This window comes from Dermacentor andersoni, chromosome 1 (genome assembly GCF_023375885.2).
Source record: "Dermacentor andersoni chromosome 1, qqDerAnde1_hic_scaffold, whole genome shotgun sequence".
Taxonomy (NCBI): domain Eukaryota; kingdom Metazoa; phylum Arthropoda; class Arachnida; order Ixodida; family Ixodidae; genus Dermacentor; species Dermacentor andersoni.
The window spans coordinates 53,387,619-53,411,707 of record NC_092814.1 but is presented as its reverse complement, the minus strand read 5'-3'; the positions used below and the strand labels follow the sequence as shown (position 1 = coordinate 53,411,707).

The 24,089-nt window shown below is 45.1% G+C and overlaps 1 protein-coding gene and 1 long non-coding RNA gene across 4 annotated transcripts in view; both read left to right on the top strand.

Moving 5' to 3' along the window:
* Positions 1-1,343: 1,343 nt before the first annotated feature.
* On the top strand, positions 1,344-2,799 carry LOC140215214 (uncharacterized). Its single transcript, XR_011892153.1, has 2 exons — positions 1,344-1,983; positions 2,697-2,799. It is a non-coding gene; the product is annotated as an uncharacterized lncRNA (long non-coding RNA).
* Positions 2,800-11,236: 8,437 nt separating this feature from the next.
* LOC126545507 (UV-stimulated scaffold protein A-like) overlaps positions 11,237-24,089 on the top strand; it is a 29,163-nt gene continuing 16,310 nt past the window's right edge. The window contains exons 1-3 of one of the 3 annotated variants that reach the window (XM_055061486.2): positions 11,237-11,517; positions 11,697-11,907; positions 11,977-12,096. In XM_055061486.2, the coding sequence (XP_054917461.1) occupies positions 11,411-11,517; positions 11,697-11,907; positions 11,977-12,096 (438 nt within the window). In that variant the 5' untranslated portion in view covers positions 11,237-11,410. The remainder of the gene's footprint in view (positions 11,518-11,696; positions 11,908-11,976; positions 12,097-24,089) is intronic. The other 2 variants (XM_050193406.3, XM_055061485.2) reach the window with 2 other exon arrangements.

The window sequence follows — 24,089 nt, the reverse complement described above, 5'->3', positions numbered from 1 at the left end:
CACTAACCTCAAGATTCTGAGGTTGTTGAGCCCCCTCACAACGCCGAAAAGACTTCATTTTTAAAGCGAAGTTTCTTTGCTTCTTCCTTCGACTTTCCCACTGCTGCTGCTGCTGCTGCTGCTGTCTGGCACACCGCGTCGGGGGGTGGTTCGGAGCGTGTATACAGGGTGTTCCGTAACTTGAGCCAAACATTAAAAATATGCAAATGCACGTAGGTGGACAGAACCAACGTAATGGTTGCCGTCGCTTGGAGATAGATTATTTCTTTCATTCCGCCTAATTGAGTAATTATAGTCTAAATAATTAATCAACTTCTCAAATGTAATTAGATGAAGTGTCAATGCGAAAATTGTAGAGCGTCATGAAAAACTCCCGATACAGCTTTCTGTTCCTCAGTATGTGCTACATAACTGGAACGAGCGTGAAAGAAGCCAGCGAATACACGCAAAGTGCCTCGAGCGGCCAGTCGCGCAGCAATTTTGCGTGTATTTGCAGGCTTCTTTCACACTCGCAGGCTTCTTTCACACTCGGAAAATTTTTTATGTAACACGTATTGAGCAACACAAAGCTGTATCAAGTTCTTTATGTCGCTCTACAATTTTCGCATTTACACTTTTAATGTAATCATAACATTTGGCAAGTTGATTAATTATTTAAAACTATCTAATTAGGCGGAATGAAAAAATTATCGGAGTATCTAAGTGATGGTACATAACCTTGGTTTTGTCCAGTTACGCGGTATTTGCATATTTTTAATGTTCGGTTCAAGTTACGTGGGACACCCTGTATGCATGGAAGGAGCGTGGCAGAGAAGAAAAGAGACGTGAGATACTTGTTTGGAACGCACCGCGTCGAATGTGCACAATGCTCTCTAGAGCATGTGTTCGAGCGTGGCTAAATAAGCACCACAATCTTGGCAATAAGGCTCTGTATACGTCTCCGGATAAAACATATTCAGTCTGCGGGAGCATCTTATTACAACAGGAACACTAACTGAATGGAGCCTATCCCCCCCCTCCCCTTGTATTTGTATGCGAGGGAAGAGTGGCAAGGCTTTGCGCTCATTTCACGACCGCGTCACTTCTAACCTGCAAGTCCAGAGGGAAGCTAGATAGAATGGAAAAGAGGAGGCAGAGAATGGGTAGAAGTGACGCGGTCGTGAAACGAGCGCACAGCCTTGCCACTCTTCCCTCGCATACAAATACAAAGGGAGGGGGGGGGGGGATAGGCTCCATCCAGTTAGTGTTCCTGTATATGCTCCCGCAGACTGAACATGTTTTATCCGGGGACGTATACAGAGCCTTATTGCCAAGATTGTGGTGCTTTAGCCACGCTCGAACACATGCTCTGGTCTTGCGAAATAATTGAAGACTCGGCGATCAAGGATGCGTCCAGGTGGGAGGCTGCACTTCGCAGCCCGGACCTGGATGAACAATTCTGGGCTGTCCAGCAGGCTCACGACGTGGCCGTGAGGCTTGGCCTTCCTGTCCCGACGTGGGAGCGGCCCGCTTAGTGGTTAATTATCACTACTTGCAGGACCAAATAAAGTTTTCCTTCCTTCTCGCAGGGAGCAGAGTTGTGCATAACTTTTCCGGCGCCGCTCGCACCGCTATTCGCCCAGCGCGATCACGTGGTGCAAAATGACCTCAAATGATCAACTGCGCGCTCTGAAGCGAACTTTACGTAAACGGCGTCGACTCGTTTCTGTCTGTGCCATCGAAATTGCCATCAGCGGACCGTCGAGCGTGCGTAGCAACGATCGGCTCCGGGTTGCAGGTACGGTATTCGAGGATTAAGTTAATGACTTTGGTGAAGTGCTACGAAGCAGATCATTTTGACACTTGTAATCCAGTATGACGGGTTGCAGCGCACCAAACTGCGCAAATCGCGCGGAAGGTGGCAAAGTTTTTTACGCGGTGCCGTGCGGTGCCGGCTCCGAAAGGGACCAGGATATGCGAGGTCCGTTCGCCTTGTTTACAGAAGTGAGTTCGGGTTCTTCACACCAAAGCGGCATTTAGCTCGAGTAACACTCCTGTACACGCTGAAATGTGTACGCCTGGCATGAGAGGTTGTTCACTTGTGCAATTGGTGTATATGAGCAGCGCGACACAGACGCGGTACAAAGAACGGACGACACGTCTGTTTTGCGCTGCACATATACGCCAAGAATGTTAACTTACCAACTCGCTCAATTCGCTTTGTTGCTTGTACGATTGTTCCGAATATGTGGCTCCAGAAAAGTGTGTTCAGAACAGAGTAAATACTAGCAGGTACAATTTGCCCGCTGCACCCTGGCTTTTAATTCTCTGCTCCGTTTATTTTTTTTTTGTCGGCGTTCTGATTTTTCATGTAAAGTCGATTGATGGGCTGGTGTTCATTGTTGTTAGTAAGCGAAAACACCGCGCGCTCCCGCTTATGAGACAGCTGCGATAGCTTCAGCATTTACCGCCCGCAATATGTTGCTTGTTCGATCAGCCTTAGTCGACGTGAGGAATGTGAAATTATTTTTGCACGTTTAATAAGCGCTGTGTTATAGTAAATTAACCTGAGTAGTATGAAAAGATAAATAAAAATCTGCTGTCATATTACAGTCTGCAATGTGTGAATAATTACTTTGCCTGCAGCTTGTCATATTATGTGATTGGTCCAATAAAAATGACCTGTTGTTACTCTTAATAACTTGCTGGTTTTCCAGTGGCTTTGAATTCTGCCCCCCAAGGCTCCAAGAACCAGCACTCATCCCCTGCTGTCAGCCATTACTCATCCATTTCCTTGTACGAAATAAATTTGATCTAGAAGCTCGTGCATCTTGAATCTTTTTCCACTTGCAGATTTGCTGCCAGCTGCGAAGCATCTGTTAAGTTTGCGGTATGAATTGTAAAAATAAGCTTTGCATAAAATTTGCGCATGTGAACATTCGAAATGCGTTTAAATTTACGTGTCTGCACCGCATATATCGAAAACGTGCAGCTGCTGTGAACAACGTTTAGTGATGAATGACGGTCAACGGTCACTGACATAATTGCAGGCACGATAGTTCTGTTGGCGACATTCATTATTCGCCTCGTTTCGGCAGCCAAAATGTGCTCACATAATTGGCTACCACACGTGTGTGAAGTTTTCTTTAAACACCCTTTAAAACATTTCTTTCCTTCCGCCTCCGCGAGAAAACTTCATATGCATGCTGAAAAGCATTGCACCGCTTTTTGTTGCAAGGTAATGCGCGTTTGCACGGGAACTTTTGAGCTGTTCGAGCCACGGGCGTAGTCAGGATTTTATTTCGATGGATCGAGGGGGGGGGGGGGGTTCTATTATTTATATGAACGTACATTCGTGCGTCTGTTTGTATATGTGCGTGTATATATGTACACAAAAACTAAAAATTTCTGGGGCTTGGCACCTCTCCGGCTACGCCAATCGTTCGAGCTTATCCTGCATGAAAAAGTGTCGTCTTTCTCAGCGCTTGCGAACAGTTGCCGCATGTAGCTCGCGACCAGCAGACAACAAAGCAAATGGAACACCGCGCGCGCGATGAGTGGCTCCACTGCAGAGCTGGATCATAAACCGGACCTATGCGCAACTGTGATCCCTGCGGGAGCATATGCAGGAAGACTACATCCAGTGAACAGGCGGCGCCACTGAACAGCAGCGGATGGATGAATGGATGTTATGAGCGTCCCCTTTGGGTTGCGCCGTCAAGCCCTTGCTACTATACTGCCTAATAGCCTACCTAGGTTAAACAAGGAAAAAAGAAAAAAAACACTATGAACTACCACGCCCAAATTTTCTGATCCCCTATTGCGAACTGTGCTTTTGTACGTCTCCGCCTTTTGTCGTTTCCCTACTTCCACCAATCCTCCAATCGCCTCTTACTAAGGTTATTGCGGACATGTTTGCTTTACCACTGCTCCCGCTGAACCCATCTCGTCTGAACCCAATGGTTTCAAGGAGGCCAGTGGAGCCTAAATCGACCGCTGGGTAGACGTCTTCACATTCTAATAAAACATGCTCCGTCGTTTCTCTAGCTTTACCGCAGCAAGCACATGCTTCTTCTTCCTTCTTATATCTCGCTTTATAGGTGTGTGTTCTAAGGCATCCCGATCTCGCTTCGAAAAGTAATGAGCTTCCCTTTGAGTTATCGTAAATGGTTTTTTCCTGATTTCGTTTTTTCCTCTTAAGAAGTTACTCATGGCAGGTTTCTTTTCCATTGCCGCCACCCATGAGATTAATTCAGCCTCTCTGACTTTCCGCGTGACCTTCTTTTTTGCTGTGTTGCCCACCCCATAGAGTTTCCTAGGAAACTCTATGGCCCACCCTACAGGCCGCATACTTGCTGGTAAGCTTCCTAGTTCTTTTCCTCCTCTGTAAATCAATGTTTTTCATGTACAGATACCTGAACACAGAACGGAGGCTCCACAGAACGTACGCCTGCGAACACATTAAACGGCTGTTCCATGGTCGCACGTCGGCCGGTTCTACGCGCGTACCGTGGTAAGAAGGCACCTCAGGCTGCAGTCAATGAATTTAAACGCGAAGTCAGAAATGACATTTTGCCTCCTCGCCGGCGCGCTGTCGTAGTGATGCGCGGTCACCCGAACTTTGTTCAATAAAGCACGACGATTCCTCGAGCGAGAATGTGTTTGTGCTCATAAACTCCAAACGGATCGCAAATGGGTCGGTGTGTCGTACGTACGTGTAGTGTCTCCAGTGCGTTCTTGCAGTGCAGTGAGAATGCGTATACATTTTCTTCGTATCGCCAGACGTCTAGCTCGCAAGATCGTCTGAGCGCCCCATGAAGTCCAAGCAGAGAAAATCAAGTAGAAGTCAGCGATAAAGGTGACTTTTTTTAATATCGCGCAATAACTGGGCAGCGGCCGGTACCCGCTGTTGAGAATAGCTCATTTGGCTGGCCTGATAAAGCATGTTTATTTTCATAAAAGCCGGTAAAAGCAGCCGATTCAACCTCGCATCCCAATTTGCGAAGTTCATTATGTACTTCTTTCAACATGACTTCGGCAACGGTAATGCACTGAGACATCGCGATTACATGATTTTGTTTAGTATTGCTGCGAAGCGCGCGTCCGAGCAGCCCGGTTGCGCGCAGCGCGGCGTGGTTTCGCGGGAAAGGTAAACAAGAGAGGAGAGCAGGCTAGAAGGTCTTCGAACTACCCCGCCAAGCATCCAAACTAAATCCAAACTTGTTCATCCCGAAAAGCCATCGAGAGCAACGCCGTGAGCAACGCCAACTTCCGGCTTCACTTATTAAGCTTCGCAAAGAGTGACGTCAGGGCATGGAGGAAGGAAACTGAGGAGAGGCCCTACCCCCTCCGCGCGCTAGGAGAAAAGTGTGGAGAAAATGACGTAGTAGGTTCTCCTTTGTTTTGCTGTTTTTTTTATTTCTTTGCTGTAGTGGCCCCGCCTTTCGGGCCACAATGGCGGCTTTGTTATTGTTCTGTCCGCTCACACGTGTTGCTCCGTAGGTTTCATACGGTGGCAAAGGCGCCGTGCGGGCAGGTTTGCGTTGGTCTCCGTGATTTGTTGGGCTGCGTTATCTGGACCGTGCTCTACCGGATGTTGCTGTGGACAGGTGGGACAGGAGGAACTAAAGTTCGTGAAATTCAATTATTGGGTTTTACGTGCCAAAACCACTTTCTGATTATGAGGCACGCCGCAGTGGAGGACTCCGGAAATTTTGACCACCTGGGGTTCTTTAACGTGCACTTAAATCTAAGTACACGGGTGTTTTCGCATTTCGCCCCCAAAAGTTCGTGAAATGAACGCGTATGCAACGCTGTACGCAATGTACCGCGCCACGGCAATGGCTACGGACGAAGGAATATCCGCGGGAAATGTCGCCCTCTATGGCGGAATCATACTAACGTGCTAAAGATTGCTAAAGGCACGTTTATAGTCCGACGTTATCGGCGCGCGGGCGAGCGTCGTTCGCGGTCAGTCACGCTACGTCGGTTAACGCTGCGCCAGCCGAGATGCCGTGCCCTCTATACTTCAACGCGCGTGCCGTCGGCTACTATCTTCGGAGCATGCGCAGAACGTTCGCCAAGCCGCGCGCTGTCCGCAAAAGCCGTCTGCGGAGTTGTGTTGGCGCCTTTTTCTTCGCGCACAATGCATTGTGGTGCGAGAGTTCTGCCGACTCCGACGCGCGAATGGCTCAGGAGCCATATCGGCGCCGGGCCCGTCGGGGCACGTCGGAATCCGCCGGTTAAGGGCCGTTTATAGTCCGACGTAACGGCCGCGCGCGCGCACGCTACGTCACGTCGGCGCACCGGCGCAGCCAACGTAACCGGCGGCTTCCGACGCGCCCCGACGGGCCCGGCGCCGATATGGCTCGTGAGCCATTCGCGCGTCGGACATAGCGTCGGAGTCGGCGGAACTATCGCACCACAATGCATTGCGCGCGAAGGAAAAGGCGCCAACACAACTCGCAGACGGCTTTTGCGGACGGCGCTCGACTTGGCGAACGTTCTGCGCATGCTCCGAAGATAGCAGCCGACAGCGCGCGCGTTGAAGTATAGAGAGGATGGCATCTCGGCTGGCGCAGCGCGACCGACGTAGTGTGACTGACCGCGAACGACGCTCGCCCGCGCGCCGATAACGTCGGACTATAGGCTTACGTTGGCTGCACGTGACGTAGCGTGCGCGCGCGCGGCCGTTACGTCGGACTATAAACGGCCCTGTAAGGCCCGTTTATAGTCCGACGTTATCGACGCGCGGGTGAGCGTCGTTCGCGGTCAGTCACGCTGGGCCAGCCGAGATGCCATCCCCTCTATACTTCAACGCGCGCGCCGTCGGCTGCTATCTTCGGAGCATGCGTAGAACGTTCGCCAAGTCGCGCGCCGTCCCCAAAGGCCGTCTGCGGAGTTGTGTTGGCGCCTGGTTCTTCGCGCGCAATGCATTGTGGTGCGAGAGTTCTGCCGACTCCGACGCGCGAATGGCTCAGGAGCCATATCGGCGCCGGGCCCGTCGGGGCGCGTCGGAAGCCGCCGGTTACGTTGGCTGCGCCGGTGCGCCCGACTATAGAGGAGTCGTTTTCGCCGACGTGACGTAGCGTGCGCGCGCGCGGGCGTTACGTCGGACTAACGGCCCTTTATTAAACGGCCTTTTATTGCTGCGGAGCGCGCGGGTCCGGGCAGCACGGTTTCGCGAGAAATGTAAACAAGAGAGGAGAGCTGGCCCGATAGGCGGAGCAACGCCAACTTCCGGCTTCTTCTTTAGCTTCACAAAGAGTGACGTCAGGGCCTCTCCTGAGTTTCCTTCCTCCGTGAGTTTTGGCTAGCCACCATAGTTTTGCAAGAGGCGTTGCTTTTGTTACAGTGTACTAGAATACTATTCTAGTACACTGTAGTTTTGTAGCCACCATACCTTTGGCTATGTTTTTGGCTACTTTTAGCTCTAAAAAAATGTGGGTTTGGCTATTTTAGGGCTACATTTTGAGATCATTTGTTGAGACCATTTGGTAACCCTGACTGGGAAAGGGTAAGGGAAAGCTGCAGTGAGCACATGTGGCTCAAGGGCACCGTAGGGAATGTTGAGACAATCCTGGGAGTTGTGTATCTGAAAACGGGGAATGAGTCGAAATAGGAGAATGCAAAACATTTCAAATGTATGGCCAAGGACATCAGGGAGTTAGTTATGAAACGGGAGATAATCATCCTAGGGGACATGAATGCACATTTGGAATACTTTGACGGGGCGACAGATGCAACAGGGCAGATGTTAGTAGATTTTTGTGAGGCTCATGATTTTGTAATAGTTAATACTGAAATTAAATGCGACGGGAAGGTAACATGGGAAAGAAATAACACCCACTCGACAATCGACTACTGCCTAATGTCCCACAAGCTGTATGAACGGTTGGGATGTATGGAAATTGATGAGGAAGGTACAAAAAGCCTGGGGAGTGATCACAAACGAATCAAAATCAGTTTTGGAAGGACAGTACCACTGGTAGAAACTAAAGAAAGGAAAGGTATGAGCAAATTGAATGACAGGCAGCTAAAAGAAGTGGCGAAAAACATTGAAAGCATGGTATCCAAGCAACCACAAAGGGCATGGACATACGACGAGTTGATAGGTATTTTTAAACGAGAGCTAGAAAAGGGACAGATTAGGAAACTAGGAAGTAAGCAGGGAAAACATAAACCGAAAAGCTGGTGGGACCGAGAAGTTAAGGAGGCCATAGAGCAACGCAAAGATGCATGCAGAAAACACAGAGCAGCAAAGAAAAGGGGAGCCACACCAGAAGAGGTGGAGACAAAATGGGAGGATTACCTTGCAATGAAAAGAGAAGCATTGGCATTAATTCAAGCCATGATAGCAAAAGTTGGGGTACAGTGGTTGTTAGAGATACGAAAAAAAAAACAGAAATGCCTCTAAGAAATTTTGGGAACACATAAGGCAACAGAGTAAGAAGACAGAGGTGGTTCAGCACTCACTGACCACACCAGAAGGAACAAAGGTAGAGGGAGAGGAAGCTCAGGAATATATTAAGTTAACAATAGAGGCAGCATTTGCAGAGCCAGTGGGTAGCGAAATGGAGAACAATGACAATAGCAGGACAGAACTGGAGGAGGAGAACAGAGGGATGACAAGTAAGGAATGGGACAGAATTGAACACAAGGTCCCCGTGGGAACAGCGACAGGACCTGATGACATACCTATGAAATTGATAAGCATATTAGGTCAGAAAAGTAAATTAAATTACGACAACTTATTGAACAAATAGTAGTAGGGGGAGATGTTCCACAGGACTGGAAATCAAGCATAATGATATTAGTTTACAAAGGTAAGGGAAGCAAGGGCAACATTAAATCCTACAGGCCAATAACTGTCACATCCGTCATATACAGAGTAGCAATGCAGATGGTGAAAATGAGAATGGAGGAATGGGCAGAATGTGAAGAGATCTTGGGAGAACTGCAGAATGGATTTCGAAGGAACAGAAAGCTAGATGATAATTTATTTGTTATAACACAGTGCATAGAGATAGCGGCAGCCAGGCAGAAACCGCTATGGATAGCTTTTTTAGACATTAGAGGAGCCTATGATAATGTAACCGAGAAAAGTTATGGAGCCAGTTGAGGGAATATGGTCTAGATAGAAAGGTGATTGGGTTCCTACAACAAGCTTATACAGATAATGAGGTAGAGATAACATGGGAGGGGGGAACTACAAAGCCAGCTAAAATAAGAAGAGGTCTCAGGCAGGGCTGTCCATTGTCGCCACTGCTTTTTATGATTTACATTAGCCAAATGGAAAAGAGACTAGAACAGAGCACAATAGGAGCCGACAAGCTATATGCTGGAAGGGCAGAAGGTAGCTCAAGTACTAGCCGGACTGATGTATGCAGATGATATTGTACTGCTTGCTGACACCCAAGTAGGGCTACAGGAACTAATGAGCATACGTGGAGAGGAGGGAGAAAAATTGGGTCTGCAATTCAGTAGAGAGAAGTCTGGGATAATAGTATACAATGAAGAAAGGGGGGAACCATTGGAAATACAAAGCACTAAGATTGATCATGTTGAAAAATACAAGTATTTGGGCATATGGCTAAACGAGGGCAAAAAGTACTTGGAAGAACATGAAAAAATTATGATTGAAAAAGTGAAAAGGAACTCAGCTGTAATGAAACACAAGGCACTATGGAACTATAATAAGTACGAGGTGGTTAGGGGCGTATGGAAAGGGGTTATGGTACCTGGCCTCACATTAGGAAATTCAGTACTGTGCATGAAATCGTAAGTTCAGGCATGCATGGAAACAAGACAGAGAAGCGTAGGCAGATTGGCCTTAGGAGCACACAGGACCACTCCTAATGAGGGAGTGCAGGGAGACATGGTATGGACGTCATTCAAAGGTAGAGAGGCAATAAGTAAGCTAAAATATGAACAGAGACTCTCAGCACTGGAGGGAAAAAAGGTGGGCAGGAAAAGTGTACAAATATCTATACATGAAAAGTTTGAACACAAAGTGGACACTCAGAACGAGGAAGCTGAGGAATAGATACCTACAGCCGAGTGAGGGGGTCCAACGTGGTTCTAGTGTGGGAAAGGAGGTGAAGGAGATGGAAAGAAAAATGTGGGAAGAAAGAATGCTCGGATATCCTCTTCCCCTGTCGTAATCAGCTACCAGCCTTCCGATAGGTTTGTTCGATTCAGAAAAAGGTGCACGGCACCTCAAACGAAAAAGTGAAGGGGGTGCCGGGCTGCACCCACTCGCTGCAAGGTTCAAGGGTGCAGTGCACCACGGCGGCACCTTGCCTTGCACCCCGTTCAATCGAGCACGGGGGTGCAGGGTGCACCGCTGCACCTCGGGGAATCGAAGGTCTAGGTGCAGTGCACCGTGAATAGGTGCAGAAGGTGCAGAGAAACTTGGCTGAATCGAATAGACCTTAAGTGTCGTCGAGTACCTCGACTCGTCGGGGCTCTCGGCGAGACTATAGGACATTTCTACAAAAACGGATGGCCGTTAGGCCATCCCACCACCTCGGGCTTCCTGATCGGCCACTACTTCGCTTCCATCTCTACGACCCTCTACCTTTCTCCCTCCTACCCTCTCTCTCTCTTTTAACTCCATCCCCTCGACCCTGCTGGCGCTGAGCCGTGCTCCCGCATGGGTTGCAGAAAATAGCGCTAGCCTTTTCTCCTTCCCCGCAAGAACCACTTCTCTCGGAAAGCCAGCGCTACAAAAACAGAAGATTAAGAGGGAGCTCTTATTTGATAACTCGCGGGGCAGCTCACTATTATTCGAAGCTAGGACGGGGGTTTTGAGAACGAAAACATACAGGGCTAAATTTGAAGACGTGGACCTTTTGTGCACGGCTTGCGGAGCCGAAATGGAGACCACAGAGCATATAGTGCTGAGATGCACAGACCTTCGCCCGACTCTGGCAGAGGGAACAGTGGCAAATATGGAAGGGGCATTAGGTTTTCCCGGGGAACGAGGGCAAATAGACGAGAAAAGAGTGGCAGTAACGAAGGGGAGGCTAGAGGATTGGTGGAGGAAGTCAAGGGAGAAATAATAGCATAAATCGGGGTGATAATGTTCTCTATACTTTTTTAGATAGTTATTTTGGGGGGAGGAGGGGAGTGAAAACTAGTTTAATGAGAAGGGGATATAAAGAAAAGAAAAATAAAGGAGGGGGAGCAAAAGGCTAGGTGGCGCCAGCCGCCGCCCGTTACAAAGGGTGTAGCCACTGGTGTAGCCGCCATCCATCCATCTATGTTTATTTTTATTGTAGTGCCTGTAGTGCTTGCTCTCGCGTGTTTTACCGTTTTACGGAGGCGCTTGTCGGTTCCCAGCGCTTACTTCTTTTTGTGGCCAAACAACGCGCATTCGGCGCTTGATTGGTTGCATTGAATTTTAGGGTGAAACGCTTGAAGATCAATAATGGCACAGGGAAATTTAGAGCTTTGTAAAGTTATCGACACGCTGACATCTTCGGCACCAATACATGTTAAAACCGAGTGCATGGCGAAACTGAAGCGGTTTTGTCGGTGAGTGGGCTATCTTTTGCTTCTCTGTAAAATACTACACTTGTTGCATTGTGTTTGGTTTGAAGGGCGCGCACTGCTACACAATTTTGCCGTTATGTCCCTTGTGCAGTGTCTTGTTTTTTGGGCTTTACGAAACCAGTGCTGGGAAAGTTGTGCGTCAGTTGGTGATTTTCTTTCAGTTCGTCTGATCGTATGTTGAAGGAAGCCTGTGCCTTGCTTAAAGAGAGGCTGGAGGAGAACGACGCCGATGTCCGTTTAGACACGCTTGCTGTCATCCATGAACTGTTCACAAGGTCGCACTTGTTTCGGACATTGATCTTGGAAGATATTCAGAGAATTTTGGAACTGCTTGTTGGAACAAACATAGACCTACCGCTTCCCGGAACTCTGGTGCGTATGCCCTTGAGTTTTGTGGTATGGCTTTTGGTTGATATTTTGTAAACAATGTCTGCCTTGCAGGCAGCGTCCAAGAAGTTACAGGAAAAATCCTGGGAAACGATCGAAAAGTGGAACGAGAAATTCGGCGCTAGCTACAAGATCCTTTCCCTAGCCGTGGAATATTTGAAAAGCCGTAAACAGGTGAGGAACGCAAGCTTCTTTAGTATATAATGTAATTTCAAGTCTGGCTGTCTGAACAAACCATGACACACCATAACCGTTTGCAATGCACAACACCTTCTGTAACAGCCTTCATCCTTTAACGAGCCTCACTAAAGTGGAGTAAACATACTCAGTCCAACTAAGCTGTATTTAGAGACTGTACAAAATATTGTTGATAAGAATTAGATTCTGTCAGAACTGATCAACAAGGAGAAAATAAGGGATATTCGAAATTATAACGTAATAGAGACTGAGGAAGCCGTAAAAGATGGACACAGTGTGAAATCAATGAGAAGGAAGCTTGGCATAGGACAAACCGAGATGTATGCACTGAAAAATAAGCAGGGTAATATCAGCAATCTCGAAGGTATAGTAAAAGCAGCGGAAGAATTCTATACTGACCTGTACAGTACCCAGACAAGCCACCATAGCTCCATTCGAAGCAGTAATGAGCAGGTTGCAGAGACTCCTTCTATAACTAGCGATAAGGTTAGTAGAGCCTTACAAGATGTGAAACTAGGAAAAGTGGCAGGAGAAGATGGAATAACAGTCGATTTAATCAAAGGTGGAGGAGACGTCATGCTTGAAAAGCTGGCGGCCCCTTATATGAACTGTCTTATGACTTCAAAGGTCCCGAAGAACTGGAAAAATGCCAACATTATACTAATCCACATAAATAGAGGTGTTAAAGAACTAAACAATTATAGGCCCATTAGCTTACTTCCAGTATTGTATAAAATATTCACCAAGATAATTTCCAATAGAATAAAGGCAACGCTGGAATATAGTCAACCAAGAGAACAGGCTGGCTTCATGAAGGGATACTCTACAATGGATCACATTCATGTCATCAATCAGGTAATCGAGAAACCCGCAGAGTACAGTCAGCCTCTCTATATAGCTTTCATAGATTACGAAAAGGCATTTGATTCAGTAGAGATACCAGCAGTCATAGAGGCATTACGTAATCAAGGAGTACAGGAGGCTTATGTAAGTATCTTGGAAAATATCTGCAGATTCCACAACTATCTTAATTCTCCATTGGAAAAGTAGAAAGATACCTATAAAGAAAGGGGTCAGACAGGGAGACACAATCTCTCCAATGCCATTCACTGCATGCTTGGAAGAAGTATTCAAGCTGTTAAACTGGGAAGGCTTAGGAGTAAGGATCAACGGTGAATATCTCGGTAACCTTTGGTTTGCAGATGACATTGTCCTGTTCAGCAACACTGGGGACAAGTTACAACAGATTATTGAGGACCATAACAGAGTGTAAAAGTGGGGTTGAAGATCAATATGCAGAAAATAAAGATAATGATCAATAGCCTGGCAAGGGAACAAGAGTTCAGGATCGCCAGTCATCCTCTAGAGCCTGTGAAGGAGTATGTTTACCTTGGTCAATTACTCACAGGGAACCGTGATCATGAGAAGGAAATTTACAGCAGAATGAAAATGGTTTGGAGCACATGCGGCAGACATTATCACAACCTGACTGGAAACTTACCATTATCATTGAAAAGAAATGTGTACAATCAGTGCATTCTACCGGTGCTAACAATGGGGCAGAACTTGGAGACTGACAAGGAACTGCTTGAGAACAAGTTAAGGACCACACAAAGAGCGATGGAACGAAGAATGCTAGGCATAACGTTAAGAGACAGAAAGAAAGCAGTTTGGATCGGAGAGCAAACGGGTATAGCCAATATTCTAATTGACATTAAGAGAAAAATACGGAGCTGGGCAGGTCATGTAATGCGTAGGTTAGATAACCAGTTAGGGTTACAGAATGGGTGCCAAGAGAAGGGAAGCGCAGTCGACGATGGCAGAAAATTAGGTGTTGAAAGGAGGAAGTTTTCAGGTGCAAGTTGGAATCTGGTAGCGCAAGGCAGGGGTAATTGGGGATCGTTGAGAGAGGTCTTTGTCCTGCAGTGGACATAAGTAAAATAGGTTGCTGTTGCTACTACTGCTGCTGATAATGACGCGCTTTAGAGATGCACATGAGCCGACATTATATGTACAAGCTTTCTTATGTACAAGAATTCTTATGCAAGACTTCAAAGAAGCAGCACGAAGAACACGAATGTAAGTAATAATTCATTATTTTTGGTATAAATGCTTTGAGTAAAAAAAAAAAACGTGAAATTTACGAAATTGCACCTGGTTCCTTGTTTACAACCTTTGTAAGCCACGTCAGCCAAAAAAATTATGAATATTTGTTGGCATGAATTATACCCATAATGATGTCTGAGGAAAGAAGGGAGGAACAATGAGGAAATAAGTAGCTTTGTAAATGTAGAAATGGGTATGTTTGTATTGTGCAAGAAGCATTTGTTTTTACTCATTGAAGCAGGCACCTGGCTCGTTTTTAACTGCATTCTTTAGGCTCGCGAAGCAGTAGTTGTCAGGTCAGGGAACATGCAGCAGCCTCCTCATACTTGATTATTGCGTTCAATCAGCTTTTCTGTGCAAGCAAGGTGGTCTAGTGCATGTTCAACTGGCACTGGAGCCTCCATATGCTTCATTCAATTCATGTGGAGTGCTGTACACTAATATGGAGTGTTGCACAATACTGTACAGTAATGACCAAGGGCACTTGCAGCATTGAAAAAGTGGCCATAGTCACTGCATCCGCCTCACTCCATGCTGACATTTTTAAAACCCAAGTTACTCAGACTTCCGCTTCATTTCCGCCAACTGCACCCTTAAAAAGTTTGTTTTCTGGCATATTGGTGCCATTTAACCCTTTCAGCATCACTCACACACTGGTATGTTTCTGTGTTTCTGTCCCGCCATGCTCCTTTTGGCATTCCTTTTGTCAGATAGGAATGTGAGGACCACACCAAGAGAGCATTTGCCATTATCTGTGTCATTTCTTTTCATTTCTGCACAACTAAAAATAAACCACTCTGTTCAATGGGCCAGTTTTTGAGGCCTGAGCCTGGCCCGGTGATGTTAAAACGGGTCCGTACCCAGCCCAGACCTGAAAGATTCCAGCCCGACCAGGCCTGGCCCTATTCTGTTTGACCCATTAGCCCTTGAGCCTATACGAAGCTAGGTCGAGTTCTCGTTTGTTGTGAAGATACTGTCATGTGATCAACAGGCGTCGGGCAGTCTTCAAGCAGCACCAAAGCAGCTTTCTTTCCCATGTCCCTTCTCGCTGGCTACTTTAACTGTGAGAAAAATAAATATTTCATTTCATTTCCTTGCTAACCGAACAAGCACAGATTATTATTTGAATATTTGGCACAACGCCTGCTTGGATTTAGGTATGAAGATATAGAAAAGTACATCCATTGTTCACCATGCTCGTGCTTTAAAGTTTGATATCAACGACCATACTAAATTTTATATATAGTTGTGTGGGAATATACTATAGCGAAGGCGTAGGTGAACACTTCCGTACACACTGCCAGCCATTTCATCCGACTTTCAAAAATCTCATATAATCATTAGAATGTACAGTGATGGAACTTTAGCCAATAAATTTGGTGCAAGTGCAAATTTAAATACGCTGGTCTACTGGCTTTCAGGAATACCATAATGTATAGCCACTAGACACATTTTTCACTAAAAACAGTTTTTAAGATATTTGTACTAGAGATGTGAAAATCCACCCACTTATAGAGCATTACAAGTAGATTTCAAATATGTCATTAGCTCCTGTGTAGCCGCTATAGTTATTGAGTTATGTTCTACATAATCCCAAAATAGAGTGATTTTGTGGCCACTATATTGTCTAATAAATTTTAGCAAAAAGCTTTGTGCTGTAGCTTATTTAGCTCTTTGTAGATCACCAAGTGCTGATATCTATTCAAACAGCATCTACAGTTACTGCAACTATGAAAAAAAAATTATAACACTTAAAAAAAAATAGTTTTATGATGATGATGATGATGAAACTATTTTTTTACAATCTTATTAGAATAGAAGCGGTTGAACAATACCTAGAAGGAACGAGATGTTCGGCAGAGAAATCCGAGCTGCTCCTCATTTATGTACCATTGCGGTGTGGCTGAAAACCACGCAACTACGAGGAACAAAACAATCTGGCAATTTACCTAACTACGGCGGATGGTATACCCAAGGTTGACGAAATCAAAGTATTGGGCCTCATCTTTGAAAGTAACGGCTACAATGGAGAGACCATACGCAAATTAGACAACATAACATCTCAAATCATGCGGCTACTCAAACGAATAGCTAACAAACAGTGTAATGAAAGAAGGCAATCTGCTTAGACTTGTCCAAGCGTTTGTAATAAGCAGAATAGTATATGTGGCATTGTACCTACGACGGCACTCGTCAGAAAAATACAAATTAGACTGTTTAATCAGAAAAATTTACAAGCAAGCAATTAGACTCTTCATCACCACCAGCAATGATAGACTACTGCAACTAGGTCTACACAATACACTGGATGACCTAATCGAGGCACAACGCATAGCACAATACGAACATCTGTTTAAAACTAAAACAGGTAGGCAAATATTGGATCACCTAGGTATACGTCAATGCACAGCGCCTAGGGGGGCGCCACTGAACGCTGCGTAGCGGCGGCCGTTAGAAGCGCAGGTGGGCCTCTGCTTCCACTGCAGGTCAAATTGTCAAAATTTTCGATTTTCCATTTCTTTCTTTTTTTTTGCGATCCACTGACCTTTATTTACCTTGTGGTGAAATATAACAAAATATGTGGTAGAAATCGAGAAAACAGCACTTTCCTAAAGTGCTGTCATCAAAAATTGCAAGAAATCGAGCTCCGGGAGGTGCCATCGCACCGCGGGTCGCTTGGCTATTTGTTGACGCAGCGCCACTATCTTGGTATCATTGTAAAGAGGAGAGATCGGAGCTCAAGATAGCTACAGTGATGTATTTCTCCACTGAAAAATAAACCAGCAAATGCGGGCGAAAAAAAGGTAAAAGTGCCATTGCGATTGGGTGCAGTAGTCACATGGTGCACAGGGCGCGCACCTATTGGCTGTTGTAGATTTGAATTGCTGACAAACTTCTCTTGTGCACATTTGTGCAGCAGCGAGCTGCGCGTTGCGGTCAATATGATTAACAATCGTGGCAGCTTAACATGCGTGTTTTGTGATGAGCCTCATTGAAATCAAGTTCCGAACGGCCCACGCATATGGAAGACCACGAAAAGCGTGGAACAGAGGGAGAAAACTACTCCTAGAAGTGGATGCCACTGAGCTTGTTGACGAGGCACGACTGGCACACGTAGGTGACCGAGAAAGCGTGTCTGCATGCGGTGCTGACGACATGACCATGGGCTGTGGTGACGCCGCGTCCGCATGTGGTCGTGACGGTAACATGACATTGGTGAGAGCAGTTTTTGTGTCAAATATTCAGCTGCGGATTTTAGCTCCAACTCTCACTAATGAAGAGGTTGCGCGACAAGAGGAGACAAGAGCGGACGTTTTGACTGTGGATGGATGCATGACACATCAAAAAGGCAACTAAGCTGCACGAAACTGCTGCAAAGAAGCGAAAAACTACATCAAAATGTAAAGAAAATGTGTCCTCACAGGCAAAGGACTACAGTCCAGGCGGGTTTTAAGTGCTCGAAGCAAAGATATAAATGCTTACAACAAATGAAACTTTGAGCTCTGTTTTCTCAGCTTTCATTTTTTGTGCAGTTGCTTTCAGTCATCCCAGTGCCATTTCACAATGAACGAACACAAAATCATTGTCTTTTGCACTTAGTTCCTGAAACATTAATGAGTGCAATAAAGCTGTCCAATTTTATCTGCACTTCATAGAAATATTTGTAATGGGTTATTTAATAAAGTTGTTTGTAAGACAATATGCATCGGAAAGTTCAAAAAATATTTATGCATATTTTGGCATTTAAAAAATAAACCCATAGCTTTATTGTACAAAATGGGCCTTTGGAACATGCTGATATGAAAATCTTGGTTAACTTATGTGTAATTAATTAATTTGGGGATGGCCATTAGAGGCTGTTAAGTGTTGCAACTCGAAAACTATAGTAGATAGCACAAAACTGATTTCAGTTGTAATATTAGCATAACAAATCACACCTGCATGCCAAATTTCATCAATTTATTCCCATAAATAAAAAAAAAAAGTTTTCATTGCCACGTCCCCCCTTAACTAGGAAGACATGAAACAGTAACTTCCTATACTGTCTGCACAGCATGGATTTTACATGTTTAGTCGTTAAACATGTAGAGCGTTTCGATGATTTCACGGGAGCACGTGAGTGAGATATCAGAAGATGCCATAGCGGAAAATTTGCCTCCCTGGTCAGTCAAGAGCATAATGCTTTTATATTTTGTTATTTTTTTGTGTTGCCGCCATATTTACTAGTATCACCCTCGCACCAAATGCAAAAATAAACCGCATGTTGTATCGCCTGTTGTAGTGCCCCTAGTCTGAATAGCCAATGCAGCACTTTTTAATTAGTTAAAGGAGTACGTTGACACAATATCAACAGTTTGAAAGCAAATGCAAAGCACAGCATTAAATCATTCTTGTGCTACATGCTACATTGAAATCATTTTCAAAGCAGAAGCAACTACAGTGAAGCAACATGAACATATATATTGACCCATTTCATGCAAAAGAAGAAAAAGAGAACAAGCACTCGCTAGCACCACAAGCAAGAAAAAGAAAACATCAAGGTTTCAGAATTGATCACAACGCATGACAAATCTGAAGTAAAGTGAATCTGCATTAGTTGCAGACATCAGGGCTTCGAAGTTCAGGCGTTTCCCATTGCTGCGAAGTGATATTAAGAGGCATTCAAAACGAGGTTGAATGCCTTGTCAAAAGCCTGTTATGCTCACAGAAACCAGGTTGGTTGTACAGTCGATATGCAGATAGCTGCGGTGAGCGTACACCGAACGTTCTACGCCTCAGGTTGCATTTCAGTGCCTTCGATAGGTAGAGCAACAGCAGATTTCGTGCAACGCATGGTAGATTGCATAAGGTTTTTTTTTTTTTAAGGCACCGTCACCTGCTATTTAATATGGAGCCCTTTGTTCAAAGCGTCTAAACATAATGCCAGCTTTGCCATTCATCATGTTCTATGCCAGTGCCCACAGTACAGTGTGCAGAGACAATCGCTTTCTGTCGTGCTGAACCAGTTGGACGACCAGCCTCTGTTGGAAGAAAAAATGTTATAACATTGATGTGACTTAATGTTGCGTCAGAAGGCCGTGCAAGCGCTACTGCATTTCTTGAGATCGACTGGCCTATGTGAACGCCTGTGATTGGAACGCCTTTTCTGTTACCTGTTTTCTTTCTTTTTCGTTTTTTTTCCAACTTTTTTTTTCTCCTCTCGCTCTTTGCCATCTTTACAAACCCTATATGCCCCACCTCAGTGCAGGGTAGTAAACTGGAAACTCGCCTCTGGTTAACCTCCCTGCTTTTCCTCTCTCCCTCCACTCCACAGCTGCGCTCCGCATTCTCTCTGGCTTAGCTTCTCGAATTTTTTTTTTTTTTTAAAGGGGGGCAACCTGTCTCCCCAGTAACAACAGCCTAATGTTTATTGTATCTTCTGTACTGTAGACGCGGCGACCAAGTTTAAACGACCCGCCATGGTTGCTTAGTGACTATGGTGTTGGGCTGCTAAGCACGAGGTTGCGTGATCGAATCCCAGCCATGGTGGCTGCATTTCGATGGGGGCGAAATGCGAAAACACCCGTGTACTTATATTTAGGTGCACGTTAAAGAACCCCAGGTGGTACAAGTTTCCGGGGTCCCCCACTACGGCGTGCCTCATAATCAGAACACGGTTTTGTCACATAAAACCCCATAATCTAATAATCTAATCTAAGTTTAAACGTGGAAGCAATCACTAAAAGCACAGTGACATCAAGTTAAAATAAAGACATAGTAATCGCTCTAAAACTACAGTAAACAAAGTGCGATTCCTTATCTTCCCCTTCGATCAGGCGCGATCTACTGCCGCCGTCGCTCTTGCTCGTGAAGCAGCACTGGAAACTAAGTGTGTGCCTGGCGAGTTTTTGTACATTTTAAAGCACCCAACTACGCAACAGTTGTTTCAAGACATCGCTGAAGGATTACAGAAGCGTTAAATCACGATCAGGAACACAAACATGACAGCACGCGCATAGGCGCTGACGAGAATAGTGCTCGCCAAAGCCTGCCTACGCTTCGCAGCCTTGGCGACGGGCGGCATTGTCGGTGTTTTGCGCAAAGGGTATAGGGTATCATACCCAACATGGTGTCAAAGTAGATATACCCAGACACATCAGAGACATGATAACCGTCCCTCCAATACCCAAGAATATGTATCCTACCCACTATCAGGGTAGGCGGGAAAGCAGAGCACTTGATATACAGAAGAAATACGGTAGCAGCAAGAACACCACATTTGTAGATGCAGCTAGATACAGACACAAGCATGCCTATACAGCAGTGGTGATAAATTACGAGGGAAAATGCACGACTAGCACTACAGTCAACACACCACACATAGAAACTGTAGAGGAAATGACTATCACATTAGCCAAAGCACAAACACAAGCGGACATGATAATCAGTGATTCCCAGACGGCGATACGAAACTTCGCCAACGGTCAAATCTCTCAAGAGGCACTAAGACTACTAAAATTAGGTAATAACCACAACAAAAGTGTCCATCTCATCTGGATGCCCACTCACACACTACCAGATGCTAACAATGAGGTGGTGCACCGCATGGCTCATGAGCTTACGAACCAAGCCTCGGTTAGCCTCGCCTCACCAACTACCGATGAGTGGGAGTGGGAAGATCGAATGACCAGATTTCACGAAATTACACAACACCTTAGATTGTAGAGGTGTACATTCCTGCCGCTGCACCCAAAATTAGGCTAAAATTATTCTGTCGAATGGCGGCAGTTACAAACTAAATCCTGTCCGAGTCCAGCTATCATGCACCTAATACACCCAGATTTATACACGACTGACAAGTGCAGACATTGCGACTCTAGAGCCATCCTAGAGCATATCCTTTGGGAATGTACGGGTGTAATACACAATAACGGTGATGCAGCCTCGAACAGTGACAGCCTTTGCGCGCACTGGGAGTCTGCATTGCTCAGCTTGGACCTGCAGCACAAACTCTGGACCATCCAGCGAGCCGAGGAAGCCGCCAAGGGCCAACAACCCTTGGACAATACCTAGTTCGGGGTCCAAGCCCACCCCGCGAAATCGCAGGGCACTCAATGAAGTTATTTGAATGAATGAATGAATGACATGAAAATAACCTTGTTCATTTGTAATTGTCTTATACTAATGAAATTTGGCATACATACTCTTGAAAATATGTACAGTCCTGATACCTACTCAAAATTGCAATATCTCCCAGCAGTAGTTCCGAAAGTACAAGGTTATATTTCAGGGAATCGAGAAAAAAAGATTAGTTGGAATGCTCTAATCTTTTTGCATAGTTCGTGTAATTGTATACAGTGTTTGGCTAGATATCGGCACTTTGTGATCTACAAAGAGCTAAACAAGCGACAGTGCGATGCGTTTTTGTGAAAAATCAGTACATAAAAGTGTGCCCACGAAGATGACTATATTTTTCCATTGTGCCTCACATAGCTCAAAAATTATGATGGATACACTAAAAGTAATCACATATTTTAAATCTGCATAGAAAACTCTATAATTGAATGAATTTTGAAACCTCTAGTAAAAGTAATATAAAAAAAGTTGTTTCAATGAGCGTCTCCCCTTTAAGGGGGAATGCTAGGCTGAAGGGTCAACTTTTGAAGTGCTCAACTAATTTGCAGTGCTCAACTAAGTGCGCAGCATTTGGTGAAGCAGTTTGGAAATGATACTTTTCCCATAGCTCTCTTTTTGCAAAAAGCGCAAACTGAGAAAAATCAGTTCAAAGATTTCAGAGCATGGCATTTATTGTCATGATCAGAAAAAAATTAATCAAAGTGCCCTGCTGCATATGTCGGGCTCTCCTCTTCAACACGACGCTGCTCTGCAGCGATCGCTTCAAGGCGTCGTCTCTTTTTTTTTAGCTTTAGAGCTATCCATCCCTCTTGCCTGCGCTCGTGAAATGGCTTGTTTCGTTGCTTCCTGAACGTGCTTATTCGTCTGGACTCAATGTTCAAGTTCCCGCTTGTCGAGAACTCTCTTGATGCCACGTGCTCCTTCATTGAATTCTAGCACAGCCAGGGCTGCTGCAGTCTACACTGTTCTCAGTGGTGCAAATTCTGTCTTTCGGCACCTTTTCCATTCAAGAGCATTGAAGGACTCGTTTGCATTGTGTGTCTGCATCCTTGAACATCGCGCAAGGAGCTCTGGCTTACTAAGCCTATTGTAGAGTGGCACCAGCTCTTTGGCAACGACTCTGCTGAAAGCTGGATGATGGGATCTTGGCACTCATGGTTTTTCCGCTGCAACTAGGGCTCTGTGCCGATTGTAGTGACACCAAGAGTCCTCACCAACTGGGCAACCGTCATGTCGTGGGACTTCAACTGTTGAGTAGGAGTGAAAAAGCGTCGCAAATACTCTTCGTTGCATTTTTTTTACATCTGGAGCTTTGTCTTTCAGGGCAGATGCATAGTAAGCAGCGAGTTTTTTTACAACACTTTCTGTCAGCTTCCCCTTGCCTCCTAGACCTTTCGTCGTTTTCTTTAGTTTCTCAATTTTTTTAAAAAGCGCGAAAAACAAACTTCCTAACGTGGGCACTCATTTTGCGTTTCGTTTCTTGCCCACTAGGCGGCCGCGTATGGAAAAACAGCGTTCAGAGTAGCGTTTGACGGGAAATGCGCGCCACCAACTTGTGAAAAAAATTCATTTTCTTCCTTTCTACTGCTCAGATAACTACCAAACTTGGTGAGAAGATTCTTTATTAAACAAGCAATTCAGAACAACTCAAAATAAAAAACATGTTTTTTCACCGAAATCGGTATTTTAGCCCCGCTTCCCCCTTAACAGAAATTGGTGGTACGCAAGGCTAACGCTCATGTGTAGTCATATTTTCACATGGAAAATGCCATTTTTATTGCTTAATTCAGCATAATTATAATGGTGTCAATTTCTTGGTTGAAAATTTAGGCATACATGTGACGCAATATATGCAAATTCGGACTCTGTCTACTTTACTTTCAGTACAGTGTATGTACAACATTAGAAACATGATTTTTTTCCCCGTCAGATTGGAATATTATCTGCTTGCTTGTTCACAAAAATTCAGAGGAAACCCACCTAGTGCTAGAAAAAGCACAAGGGTTGAGCCACTTTAGGTGTGAAAGTAGCCCTTGGATAATAAAATTTTCTGCATTGTTTTCTTTTTCACATCCCTCTTGCCAATGTTAAGAAATACTGCAGCATCCACGGAGGCTTAAGGTATTTATCCCAGAGCAATGGACGCTTGAAAGTCAAAATTTATTTAGTTGGACTAATTGTGCGATAAACTACGGTAGGATATTCAACTCGCTTGAACAAATTAAGAAAAATAATGAAAACCAGTAGCGAGTTACACTGTGCCTTAACACACGCAAAAAAAATTGTGAATGCACTTTCCGGAATTCATTTGCTACCACTTTATTTGGTTACTCTAAGAACTTGTTGAAAATTTACTTAAGTTTTGTTTTTCCATTAATATGATCATGCACAGGCAGTGCAAAGCAGCACATCAGTAGCCACTGTCAGAAATCTACATCATTTTGTGCAGCAACAAAATATTGCAGACGACTCAGCCTTTAGGCATATCTTTTGCTCTTGAAAAATATAACCAGCTGTACCGAAACTCTTCTAATTGATTCCTCTTGTGGTTGCTATACAAAGAATAGCTTTGATACATGAATACAGTCTAGTGAATTTTTTTGCAGCGAGTCTCGGACCAATTAAATAGCTTCCAACCTCTTTAGTGTGATTGTAATGCGAACATCTTCCTGACTTTTCGTCATTTTGATTCAACTCTGTGATGTCTAGCAACTCTTGAAGTTTGCCTTTCGCTGCCACTCGCAACC